General features: G+C 31.9%; 1 protein-coding gene across 1 annotated transcript; it reads right to left on the bottom strand.

The window, feature by feature from the left end:
• Positions 1-780: 780 nt before the first annotated feature.
• On the bottom strand, positions 781-3,881 carry LOC142353040 (uncharacterized). Its single transcript, XM_075405229.1, has 2 exons — positions 3,536-3,881; positions 781-1,386 (listed from the first exon to the last, which is right to left on the bottom strand). The coding sequence occupies exons 1-2, from the start codon at positions 3,750-3,752 to the stop codon at positions 875-877; spliced, it is 729 nt and encodes a 242-aa protein (XP_075261344.1). The 5' UTR covers positions 3,753-3,881; the 3' UTR covers positions 781-874.
• Positions 3,882-13,942: the final 10,061 nt, after the last annotated feature.

A 13,942-nucleotide genomic window follows, 5' to 3' on the forward strand; every position in this document is an offset into this window, starting at 1 on the left:
AAAAATTTCAAAGATAAGTAAAACAATAGTTAACAACTGGGAAAATAAAATATGTTCTCATACGTCTCTATACAAAGCAACTAAGATTTATCATTGTTCAAACAACGACAGGTATTTTAGAAATAGCAAAAAAAACTGCTATATATCACTGCCGAAGCAATGAAAATCGCAAACTATTCGCTTAGAAAACTGAATTTGTTTTTAGTGGTGAATGCAAAAAAATGAGAAAATTTTTCTCATAAATTGTTGTTGGAAGCGCTATGAATTTGATTGTAGATTATTATTTCCACCGTAATTACCGCAATTCTAACAAAAAGCAGCTCAGTGCATGATGTGCAAATCACTTTCTTGCTTTCTTTCAAATAAAATCTTCTTGCAGTGCGCCGATTCAATCCTTTTTATTCTGAATTATATGTTTCGGTTTTGCAAGATTGGCAGTTTTCAGAGGTGAAAGTATGACCGAATGAAAGTTTGAACGCGAAAGTGGCGAATCTTAGAATTTGTTATAGTGACTGGCGAAACTAAAATGTAAAACTTTGTAAGATCAGCTCTTTTCAGCAGTGGCATTTTAAATGTCACGGCTTTCACTGCTATCACTGCTAAAATCACAACTTCGTACAACCATATACCGGACTAAACACACTTTCGTTTATACTGATTTTTAGGGTTGACGCCAGGATCCACGAGGAAAAATTTTCCATTCACAGCTATGTAAATGCTATGCAGGAATTATAAATCTCAACTTTTTTTAATTATTGAACTTTGTTGATTTGAGCTGAGCAGATTCTGACAATGAATTGAATTCACAACCAAAACTGAAATCTGCATTAATTACATTAAAAGTTCCATTTCATTTTGACGTCAAAAATTATTTTCAGTTTGGTCTTTTGCAGCAACAATACCATCCAAACAGTCGATTACTGACATTCCGAACAGTTCCTTTCACATATCTATTACTAGCCGCATAGAGACAAGGGTTAATAAGAAACACGAACCCGTAGAATGTCTGTGATACCCAGTAACCAACAGTAAACACCTCCGACACTTTGCCAGATATAAGAAGATACCAGAAGGCACAAGCGTTGAAAAGAGACGTTGGAAGAGCAACTATTATGAACACAAGTCCCACATAGAAGAACGCTAAGGTGGTGGTCTTTTTGTAACTCATACATTTTGGAAGTTTCTTTGATTTTTTCTTTTGGTTGATGTTTTGCAGATCCATTTTTGGTTGAGCAACCTCGGAATCTTCATCGCTGGACGATGCACTGGAAATATCGCTGGCCAGGCTCAGTGATTCTTCAGAGCGGCTGTCTTCTGTTTTCATCTGCAGAGTTTCAACCTTTGTTTGATTAGACAACCCAATTGTTGTACTGGCGAGAATTTGATCTGTCGAGGCAGCATTAATTTAACTTTATATAATTTTTGTTTCAAAAACAACATTGTTTACGAAGAAGAACACTTTTAGCAACCCACAGGAAATTTTTTGTAATATGTACTTGATGTCAGCGTACTAGGCTAAAATGTAACTGAACGTGGAGTCTTAATCAGTACTGAGCAGTCAAATTGAAAGACTTGGATCAGTACTGTATCACAGCTATGTCCATGTCACTTTTTAATCAGCAGTGATTTGTAGACGTGCATTTCACTGGGTAAAAAAATATAGACTGCAAACTTGTTTCATGAATTTATTCGGCGCTGGTTTTCAAAAGTGTTTTGTAGTAAAAGGAAAGAAAAAGTTAATCTTTTGTTAAGTTTTCTGTTTCATTTAGAACTAAAAATTGATTAAGAATGAACATAACTTTGATCAGTATACAATCAATAGTCAATTTTTTCTCTAGTAAAGTAGAAATTGGTACAATTGTGTCAACATTTTGCAAAAAAAAAACACACAATTGAATTTTAAAAAAGTACTAAAAAGAACTCTGCCGTTTCTGAAATCTGAAATTTTCTTACTTTTCTTCTATTGAGATCTACTTAATCAGTTCTAAATTCTGTGAACTTCATGGCAGGTAGCGGTCAAGTTTTAATTTTTTTGTCTGAGAATGGAAGAACTAACATTTTGAGGTCTATTTTTATTTTTCTGTTCAAAAATTCAAAACAAGGGCACAGAACAAAAATATCAGCTGTGTCAAGTGTATTCGAAGAAAGCATAATAATTAGAAATCATTTGTTTCCAAGTTCAACATCAATATAAGTCTAAAATTTATTTACCAAAAGTCATTTAAAGATTGAAGATGTCCCAAAGTTTTGATACCATCAGAAGTAAAATACTTAAGAATTCTTTTAATTAGGAAATTAAATTTCGCGAATATATCGTTAAAGGTGGAAACAACAGCTTTAAAATTATATTTCTAGACGCAGGATGATCTTATTGAGCTAGGTTGGTCCCCTTTTTACGTTTTTACAATGGCAACTAATTTTCTGGAAGGATCATCAAAATTTGTGAGAGATCAAAATCAAAATTCCAAATCACAAAGAGTTTGCACAAAAAAACTCATCGAAGATTAATTGCATTTCCATTGAAGCTCAAAGTATTTAATTAAAAATATACTTTTAATTTAAAAAAATGTTTTAATAACATAATTCTGCGATTGGTTGAAACAAATTGGCTTGGTATCTGTGTTATTAAAACAAACTTGAATTAAAATTTAGGTAAATTAACCTGAAAAACACCTAAACTTACCTGACACGTTCAGGTGGTATTGCCTTGCCTGAACCTAACTTATCTTACCTTTTTGCCTGAAAATTACCTGACATGGGGGAACCACCTGAACTTTTACCTGAACATACCTTAAAGTCACCTGAACAACACACCTGAACAGTTAAGGTAAAAATACAGGAACTTACCTTAAAAAATACATTAACATTTAAGGTAAAAAATATCTGAAAGAACGTCTGAAATTCACCTCCAAAATACCTTAATTTTAATTTGAACTTTAAAGATAAATAATTTTTAGTTAAGGTAAGTTTACCTTAAAACCTAAGTTAAAAATTTAAGCTGTTTTTAAGGCAAGTTATGGTTTGTTCATGTGACCATTTACAAATTTCACCTTGAAAAAAAGTTCGGGTTTTTGGAGCAAATTTTTGGAATCGTCTATTTGATCTATTTCTACGACTCGAAGATTAGTATTGGAGGCGTGTTCAGTTTTGTTAAGCAGGCTTAACATCTTTCTGGTAATTTTACTGCAGAACGTTACAAAAAAACTTAAAGTAATTTAAGGTTATTTTACCTTAACAAAGTTACAGTAAATTTTTACCTTAACTCAAGTTTAGGTAAGTTAATGTGAGCTTTATCTTAACTTAACCTTAACAATGGTTTATCTTAACTCTTTCAAGGTAGATTTACCTTAACTCTATTTAGTGTGACTGGCAAAAAGAGATATAAAAATTCACCAACAAATTTATGAACAACTTCAAAACTTTTATGACAAGATTAACTCTTACATTCGACTAGAGTTCTGTTAATCAAAATTTAGCGTCCAATTGAGACAGCAAACAAAGACATTTAAGTTAAATTTTCAAATTAATGCCTCACCAATGTGATCTTGGCTTATCTGCTTCTCATCGCCAGAAAAATTCGTTTCCTGGATTTCCAAAAGCGCCGTTTTCCTCCTACTCTCCGCTCTTCTTTTCCCACTGCTTCTATTGTCATCTTTAAAAAGTTGTCGTATAAATTTCATGAACCGATTGCGAAACCCAAATTTCGTTTTGAGGTTAAAAAGCTTCGAAATTTGTCTGTAAACGAAACACATAAGAAGAACGTTAATTAAAACAAGACAGAATTGAAATTGAGGCCATACGTACAGCACAAAGAAATGTACGCTTAATAGGGTCCTTTCGTTTTCTATTGTTCTCAGACAACAGATCTCCTTGGGAACGTTTTCGTAATCCCAGAAGCCGTATGTTTCTCCTTTATGGTAAAGAATATTACCATTATAAACAAAAACATCAAAATAAAAGACATATTCTGTTTCATGATAATACCTCCGATAAATGTACTCGAAGAAAGCATAATAATTAGAAATCATTTGTTTCCAAGTTCAACATCAATATAAGTCTAAAATTTATTTACCAAAAGTCATTTAAAGATTGAAGATGTCCCAAAGTTTTGATACCATCAGAAGTAAAATACTTAAGAATTCTTTTAATTAGGAAATTAAATTTCGCGAATATATCGTTAAAGGTGGAAACAACAGCTTTAAAATTATATTTCTAGACGCAGGATGATCTTATTGAGCTAGGTTGGTCCCCTTTTTACGTTTTTACAATGGCAACTAATTTTCTGGAAGGATCATCAAAATTTGTGAGAGATCAAAATCAAAATTCCAAATCACAAAGAGTTTGCACAAAAAAAACTCATCGAAGATTAATTGCATTTCCATTGAAGCTCAAAGTATTTAATTAAAAATATACTTTTAATTTAAAAAAATGTTTTAATAACATAATTCTGCGATTGGTTGAAACAAATTGGCTTGGTATCTGTGTTATTAAAACAAACTTGAATTAAAATTTAGGTAAATTAACCTGAAAAACACCTAAACTTACCTGACACGTTCAGGTGGTATTGCCTTGCCTGAACCTAACTTATCTTACCTTTTTGCCTGAAAATTACCTGACATGGGGGAACCACCTGAACTTTTACCTGAACATACCTTAAAGTCACCTGAACAACACACCTGAACAGTTAAGGTAAAAATACAGGAACTTACCTTAAAAAATACATTAACATTTAAGGTAAAAAATATCTGAAAGAACGTCTGAAATTCACCTCCAAAATACCTTAATTTTAATTTGAACTTTAAAGATAAATAATTTTTAGTTAAGGTAAGTTTACCTTAAAACCTAAGTTAAAAATTTAAGCTGTTTTTAAGGCAAGTTATGGTTTGTTCATGTGACCATTTACAAATTTCACCTTGAAAAAAAGTTCGGGTTTTTGGAGCAAATTTTTGGAATCGTCTATTTGATCTATTTCTACGACTCGAAGATGAGTATTGGAGGCGTGTTCAGTTTTGTTAAGCAGGCTTAACATCTTTCTGGTAATTTTACTGCAGAACGTTACAAAAAAACTTAAAGTAATTTAAGGTTATTTTACCTTAACAAAGTTACAGTAAATTTTTACCTTAACTCAAGTTTAGGTAAGTTAATGTGAGCTTTATCTTAACTTAACCTTAACAATGGTTTACCTTAACTCTTTCAAGGTAGATTTACCTTAACTCTATTTAGTGTGACTGGCAAAAAGAGATATAAAAATTCATCAACAAATTTATGAACAACTTCAAAACTTTTATGACAAGATTAACTCTTACATTCGACTAGGGTTCTGTTAATCAAAATTTAGCGTCCAATTGAGACAGCAAACAAAGACATTTAAATTAAATTTTCAAATTAATGCCTCACCAATGTGATCTTGGCTTATCTGCTTCTCATCGCCAGAAAAATTCGTTTCCTGGATTTCCAAAAGCGCCGTTTTCCTCCTACTCTCCGCTCTTCTTTTCCCACTGCTTCTATTGTCATCTTTAAAAAGTTGTCGTATAAATTTCATGAACCGATTGCGAAACCCAAATTTCGTTTTGAGGTTAAAAAGCTTCGAAATTTGTCTGTAAACGAAACACATAAGAAGAACGTTAATTAAAACAAGACAGAATTGAAATTGAGGCCATACGTACAGCACAAAGAAATGTACGCTTAATAGGGTCCTTTCGTTTTCTATTGTTCTCAGAGAACAGATCTCCTTGGGAACGTATTCGTAATCCCAGAAGCCGTATGTTTCTCCTTTATGGTAAAGAATATTACCATTATAATCAAAAACATCAAAATAAAAGACATATTCTGTTTCATGATAATACCTCCGATAAATGTACTGAGTTCTACAGTACTCAACTATCGATTTTTCAACCACTTTCTTAACAAACAGTGCATAGGCAACAGCTGAGAAAAGTGCAAGTGTCAATGACGCAATTCCGAAAAAACTTAGAAAAATATAACGTTTTGCGAACCACTTTCTGTACTTCCGAGGTCTTGTAACAGCAACGTACCTATTAACGGTCATAAGTATCAACATAACTAACGAAAAGAAAATGAAACTTTGAAATGCAAACGACCCTTTTATCATAACTACAGGTTTGAAAAGATATAATGGAATACACATTCCCAAACCGTGCAAGGCATCTATCATTAAATTGGCCATAATCAGCCAATCAGAAGGCTCTTTCTTCTGTTTCCTGACAAAAATGACAAAAATAAATGAATTGGTGATGAAAACAGAAATTCCAAGAAGTAATTTGATTGGATAGACAATATAAAATATCAAATCTCGAGTTTCAGTCGACATTGTCACAATGTTTTTGTTAAATTTTTCACTTCAAATTTCAAATCAACATTTAAATCAACAGTCTTTAAATCAATAATTACTGCTTGTTAAATTTGATCGGCTCAGTTTGCGGTTCAATATTCATTTTCTCATCCTGTTAGCAAAAATAATTTAACTTTCATCCGTCAATATTGGACAAATTTAAGTATTGAAGTTCGGTCAAAGGTTACACTCTAAGTTAAAGTAGGTTAGCTGCAAAATCTGAACTTTTATGTTCAAGTTTAGTTTAAGTTTATGACAGTTTGCTTTAATGTTACGCATTACAGATAACTGAAGTTTGTGTCTGAGATTCCCACGCTATCATTTTCAGACTATTACAAAACAAAATGGTCTGGGTCTATCTGCTTAGTGAAATCATTCCAAAGTTAACATAGGTAGATAGATAACAATTAAAAGTGTCTACAGGTACCTGTCTAAAATGTCCCAAAAAGACATAAGCTGAAAACCGAAAATTAAAAAAACCATAGCGTTTGCGGGTTAAGTGGATTAAATAAATTTTTGCACTTTTACACATTAAACTGCCTGTATCATCTACAGAGCATGCGAATGGATCCCAATGTACAGGCCCATAGTTTACAGAAAAGTAAGAAAAAATTAATCCACTTGATTTGTGGCAGGTTTAATTAATTCTGATTTTCGATCCAGGTAGCCTAAAATTGAAGTTTTCCGACGGTTTTTTCGCAGTTTTGCAAAATGTTTTTTTAAAATAATCTTTTTTCAGGCTAGTGGAAGAGTGGTTCGTATCAAGCAAAACACCAATTCAAACTATCTTATCATTATTTGAATCCAAATTAAAAAGATTTTTATACCATAGGAAACAAGTTAGCCTAGCTTTTCTAATGTTTTTTTGATATTTTGCTAAATGATTTTTCAAAACAATAGTTTCTTTCAAGCTAGTTAGGAAGAGGTTGAAATCGAACAAAACTCCAAGTCGAAAATACCCCTATGTTATGTAGAACACATTTCAAAAAATTTTTAGATCTATATTGCCTATGAGAAAAGTTAAGTTTTCAAACCATTTTTTCGTTATTTTGAAACTTGTCGCCTTGAAATTTCTTTCTTCAAGTTATACAGGGAGTGACTGTTGGAAATTATCGTGTGTTTGCTTGTGGGTGTTCTTTGGCATTTTTCTCGATTTCATAAATTATAGCTCTTATTTTTCTTCAACAGGGAACTTTGCAAAATGACATCTTAAAATTTTTTTCAAACTGTTCAAGTAGAGGTTGAAATCGAACAAAATTCAAAGTCGAGAGTCCCGCTATGTATGTAGGATACATATCAAAGGTTTTTAGATCTAGATTGCCTGGGAAAGAAGTTAAGTATTCAAACGAGTTTTTCGTTATTTTGAAATTTGTCGCCTTAAAATAATTTTTTTCAAACTATTGAAGCACTGGTGATTAGTATTTATCGTGTGTTTGCTTGTGAATGTAGTTTAATGTGTAACTTAATGTTTCGCATTGTTACGATTTTGTTAGCTATAGTTCTTCATTTTCAGTCAACAAATTGTGGAATTTTTCTTGGAGTTTTCATTTTTGTCTGTCAAAAAAACCTCAGGGATTGACACTAGAGTGTTCTCTTAGCAGCCTTGTATTTGAATTGATCAGAATCTGAAACAACCCTGTGATCATCTTCGATTTCTCTTCTGAAACATTTTTTTTTCAGGCTAGTGAAGGAGTAGTTAATATCAAGCAAAACACAAAGTCAAATTATCCCAATATGATTTGAATCCAAATCAAAATTATTTTTGATCTTAGGAAACAAGTTAGATTTTCTAATGTTTTTAGTTACTTTGCAAAACACATTTTTCTCAAGGTAATCTAGCTTTTTCTTTTCTGAATCAGGCCTGATTACATATGGTACCGGTACTCATACTTAAACTTTTTCATTTGTCTGTAAGACAAAGGCAATTTCTTGGAAAGCAGGTTTTTTTCGGATGTTCAGTCTGTAAAGCAGAAAAATGAGAAAAAAGAAAAAATTACTGCTTTCAAGCACTTCAGAAATTATTCTATCAATAAGTGGAAGAATCCGTTTTTGACCGCTTGGAGATAAAGAAAATAGAACAAATACGAGATATAGAAAAAAAAACTTAACCCCATTAAGCTTTCTTGCTTGTTTACAACATCATTATCACATATAACGGAATTATTTTCTTTCTTTGCGGAGAAACAAAATGCATTAAATGAGTATCTGACTCACTCAATAAAAATATATGAAAACACCGAGATTTTTTAATCCAAAGATGAAAGTAGAAATCAAAAACTATGAGAAATAACTTATCAGTTTCAAAATAAAATAATAGTGTTTTTTGAAACCTCGTCACACAAATGTTGACTAGAATGAGGTTGCTCCCAATTTTTTTCTCATTTTTAGCTCAAGGTAAAATAAAGTAATCATCAAGTAATCAGTTAGCTGAGTGCTCTGATATTTCGCCAAAGCAAAGCCCTATATGTTTTTTATACTCTATTTTCACTATTTACTAACCTTGTTTGACAGCCTAAAAATTATGGCCGTGATTTTTTGTACCATTTTGTTCTGAATACAAAACAATTGACAATGTTGGAAATTAGCAATAAAATACTATGCAGCATTGTTATTAAACGCGAAAACTGAGTTATGGGAAAGTATTGAAAATTTTTAAAAAAGGTATTTCTTACGCCCGCAGCGACATTGTAAAGGTTGTGGTGGCTGTAACAAAATTTGTTGACCAATTTTTGACACCATTTGAAACGTCCGTTCAGTTACAGCATAATTTTCATGCGATCTAAAATAAAACTTCAATCTGATCAAATGTTTCCTAAATTTTTGCACATCAGGATTCATCAAAAATGTTGACAAATTGGATGGACCTGCTTTCAACTTGACAATTAAACTTGTACGTTTCAATATAACAACCGTTCTTCTACATCTTTGTTTACAGTAGAAAACCAAGTCATTGAGCATGACGGAAGATGATTTATGAATAAAAAACAGACAATCCTGGATTTCAATTTTTGACAAAGCTACTTGACAATTTCAGCTCGAGAAATGGAGTTGAAGCATAGTCTAAAAATGGGCTGACCAAAAATCTATTTTTAGAAGTTTCTGTATGATTCAAAATTGTTCTTGTTTCAAGAAATACAACCTTAGTAATTCAAATGAGCTTTGTGATAACTTTTGAACACATAGATGAACAGAAACCTCGGATTTAAAGCAAGAACAGTCTCTAGTTTGAAATCAATTTTACGAATGTTTGCAAGACCAATCGTTCTCGTATAAAATTGGCAGAAAAGATTTTTTACAATAATTTGAATTTAATAATAATAATAATAAATTTTTCAAAAGGCTGAAAATACAGTCAAAGTATATATTTAGCAAAAATTACAACATTTGAGAGAGCATCATGCAGACATTTAGTCCTTCGAGTGATATCTCCTGAGCAAACAATTGATGAGTCTCATTGCAGTCATAATTACAAAAAGTTGAAAAATATGACTTCTGATTTATGGCCAAATCATTGTAAAAAAAGCCCCGGTATTTTTTGTTTTGAATAGAGAAAAAAATGCTACCAGAATAAACTTAAGAGATGACCATAATCACATATATACAAATCCCGGCAATCGTGCAACATTTTATCCAACCCCCTTTTTTTCCATCTCATTAAGGATATATAAATGTTTTTGTCCAACTGAACACATTAATTGAAAACAAACCGTTCCCTAATCTCAATTTTTCTTTCATTAATTGAAGTTAATTTTTCTCTGTTTCTCAAACTTTTCAGCCTACTAGTGCTGTTTTGCGACTTTTAGTCTTCTTCTTCTGTTATAAAATTATTAATATCGGAGTATTCCGATTCTCCTCTCAGAATTTTTATTAATAACTTAAACAACTCATAGATATGTAGTTATCTAACGTAGCAGATTTTAAATTTCTCCTTAATCTTAGCCAGGCTTTCATATTTTTTAAGCTTGAAAGAGTTTCGAATCATCATTTTTTTTCTTTTCAATCGTGATTAAAATTTATTTGTTCGCAGTGCCGTAAATTAAAACTCCATATTAATAAATTCGTTGAATGTATGTTCTATAAACGTGGTATCACTTTTTGCTGCTGAAAAAGACACGCATATGATATACAAAAGATGCTATTTTTGATGCACGTTTTAACAATTTTTCGCACTGTATATCAAATTTCAGTTCATTGTCAATTTCCATTTCAAGGTATCTGCCTTTTTTTGCAAGTTTTTCGATCAACGAACTTTTTCCATTTTCAACAATATGATTCGAAAAATTATTTAAAAATTTATTTCATCGCGGAAATTTTATTTCTGATAAAAGTGCTCTTGTTCTCTCTGTTACGATTAAAATTGCATCAATTGTACTTCTTTTGTTCCAGAATAGAAATTGATTAGCATTTAATAATTTGTATTTAGTTAGAAATTGTTTAATTCGGGAAAAAAGAATCTTTTCAAAATTTTTGCCAGTGCCAGAATGATAGAGATTGGGCGATAGTTGTTCACATTGTTTGCTTTTCCCGTTTTGTATATAGGAATTAATTTGCTTTTTTTTATAATTTCAGGAAAATTTGCAGATAGAAAACACTGGTTTACCAACATTGCAATCCATTCACAAATTGCAGGATTTAATTTCCTCAGAAGGAAATTACAGTGTTCAAAAATATCTGTACTTTTTTCTCTTTCAGGCTGGCAAAAATATTGAAAATTTCTATTCCATTGCAATCCTCTAGATATAAAGTAAAGTCAAGGCAAGGAATTTCATTGTGATAACCATTTTCAAAATTTTCCGACAAATTTTTTCCACTCGTGGTGAGGTGTTTTTTAAACTCGTCTTCTGTTGGACAATCAGAAACTTTGCTTTGCATTTTAACTAGTTGATCACACAGAAAAATGATTGAAGTTTTTATTGCTTGAGCAGTTTAATTTTTGATTATATTTTTGGGATTTTGCCTCCCTGCACAAGATTTTTACAAATTTATTTTGGTTCAAAAATATTCTGCTTTGAGTTCATTTGGATTTCTCCTGTATTCCTTGAGAAGTTTTCTATCTTTAAAAGTGCATTCTTAATCCTGCTAGTCATCCAACTGTTTTCATTTTGCGATTTTTTAGATGGGACATACGTAATAGGCAAAAATTTTTTAATGAACTCGTTAATTATTTCAATAAGTTATTGCCAGTTTTCCTCAATTTCCTTGAATTTAAAGCCCGGCGCAGCTTCCATAAATTTTTTCCATAGCCAGTAGTTTACATCTAGCAACACTTCTTTTTTGTTTAACTTTTTCCATGTTCTCATTTCGATTTTAGTGTTACTAGAATTTTCGCAGCTCAGAAAATCTAGTTCTATCAATAATGCAGAATGATCACTAATTTTTAATTCTTAAACTTTTGCTTCTGTTTTAAAGTTTGCAAAAGCTAAGTCAATACTGGAATTTGAATTGTTGTAATTTTGGTGGGTATCTTTTCATTGAATAAATGAAGGTGTAAACATTGCAGTAAACGAGTTAATAGTTTGCTGTCTTTGTTATTAGTCAATATATTAATATTAAAACCACCGCATACTAAAGGTTGGGATGGATGCTTGATGTTACGATGCGTCAAGTGTTGCTCCAAAATGTTCAAAAAAGAGCAGATTGTGCTATTCGGTGTCATGTACAGAACTTTAACAAAAAAATTCTTTTGATTTTCTAAGGTCACTTCTGTTGTTTGAATTTGTAGATTGTCCTGCTGTTTCTCAAAAAACAATTCATGATTAAGCTTAGTACTGTAAAAAGATGCAAACTCTCCCCCTGTCCTTGTTCTATTAGTATAGCGCAGTGATTTGAAACCAACAAGTTTGTATAAACCAGGTTCAATGTCGTGATTCAGCCAAGTCTCACTAAAACAAACAATCTCGGGTTAGTTTATTGTTTCCAAAGTTGCTGGGAACACATCAAAATTTTGTTTTAATGAGCGAATGTTTTGCAGTAGTAGCTGCAATTGATATATAGAGACGTTCTGAGCCGCTACCTTTTCACTTCAATTAACAGTTTTACGTAATAAGGTTGTTAGGTATTTAATTTACGCTCGCATATCAACTTTCGATCCATACTACTTAAGTCCCGTTTTTATAGTTTTTCTTAGAGATTGACTTAAAATGTGGTTCTTTTTGAAAGTTTTTCTTCGTTTGGTTGAGCAACAAGAGTTCACTGAAAATCGTGAGACTTATATGATCGCTCTCACATTAAATGCAGGCGACAATATGAAATGATTTCAGCGGAAATGCAGAAAATTGCAAACCCTCAAAAACACAATCATTCATTTTCATTTAATGAATCACTTTTTATCCAATTAATCAAATGAAGTTTCGGTTCGTATCAATGTCAAATACAAACGCACTCTTGTTTGAATTTACAGTTCAGGCAATTGTAAAAAAATCATAGAAAATTGTGAAACATTTTACTGCCTGTGTCCTACATCTACTTCAAAAAAAAGGAATGAAACATTAACATAAGTAAAGATGCTTCGTGATATTCTGCTGCAAATCGCAAGTTCTCTGAAACTTAAGAAAAAATAAAAAAAAAACTAAAATAACTTTTTACCACTCTAGGTTTTTTTGCTCAATATTGGACAATGACAGAAACATAAATATTTGGGTTTGTTATCCTCAGTATTGGTATTTAGTTGATTTCTTTACTATTTTAGAAGCCATTGTAAACTTCCGTCGAACATTCTTGGGCATTTTTGCTAAGAAATTGTTTTTCCATATCAGGAGAAAGAGCATACAGTCGGCTGATTCTTTTATCATCCGATTCTTGTTTAGCGGCTCTTTTGTTATTATTCCTTTGTTTAACGATTCCAGTTGAATTGTTTTGTTTCATTGGGTTTTTCAGAGCTTGAACTTCGTTAAAAATCTTCACAGGCACGTAAGTAGTATTTCCGTTGTGTTTCAAGCACTTAATTGATACTACGCAGTTGTTTGACGAAGTTATATAGCCCATGTCGGACAAAGACTGCCATAGTTTAGCTTCCATAGTTTGTAACCGCTCATTAATTAACATCTTTTTCCCGTTCAATGGATTCATTTGTTTATTTAATTTCCATCGAGAGGCTTAGACTTCGTGTTTATCTTCCAATATGACAAACTTTACAATGACTGATGGCATTAATCCGTAAGGCAAGCTATCAAATCAAGAAATATCATGATACGTTTTTAGTCATGACTCAACAACACAACATGTTGTACGCCCAGATAATCTCGAAAAATGCCAATAAATCACTCAAAAAACCACCGTGTTTGAGTGCGTCGAAATGAGGATTTTTTAATATTACGCAATCCTTGCTTAAGTATCGTTCCCTATCCCTAAGTTGCTCGTTCAGGTCATTACATATCTCTTTGAGGTTTCTCACCTCCAACTCTAAGGTTGTCTTACCGGATTGGAGCTCTTTTACCTCACCGCGCAGTTTTTGGACTTCATCCAATTGACCCAGATGCACCGTCACTAATTGTAATCTGATCCAAGATATGACTACGAATCAAATAATACGATAAGAAGAGAATAATTTTAAATAAACAGTTTAGTTTTGATGATGTTTTAGAACCATAG

Source organism: Convolutriloba macropyga, chromosome 14 (genome assembly GCF_964194025.1).
Source record: "Convolutriloba macropyga chromosome 14, txConMacr16.3, whole genome shotgun sequence".
NCBI lineage: Eukaryota > Metazoa > Xenacoelomorpha > Acoela > Convolutidae > Convolutriloba > Convolutriloba macropyga.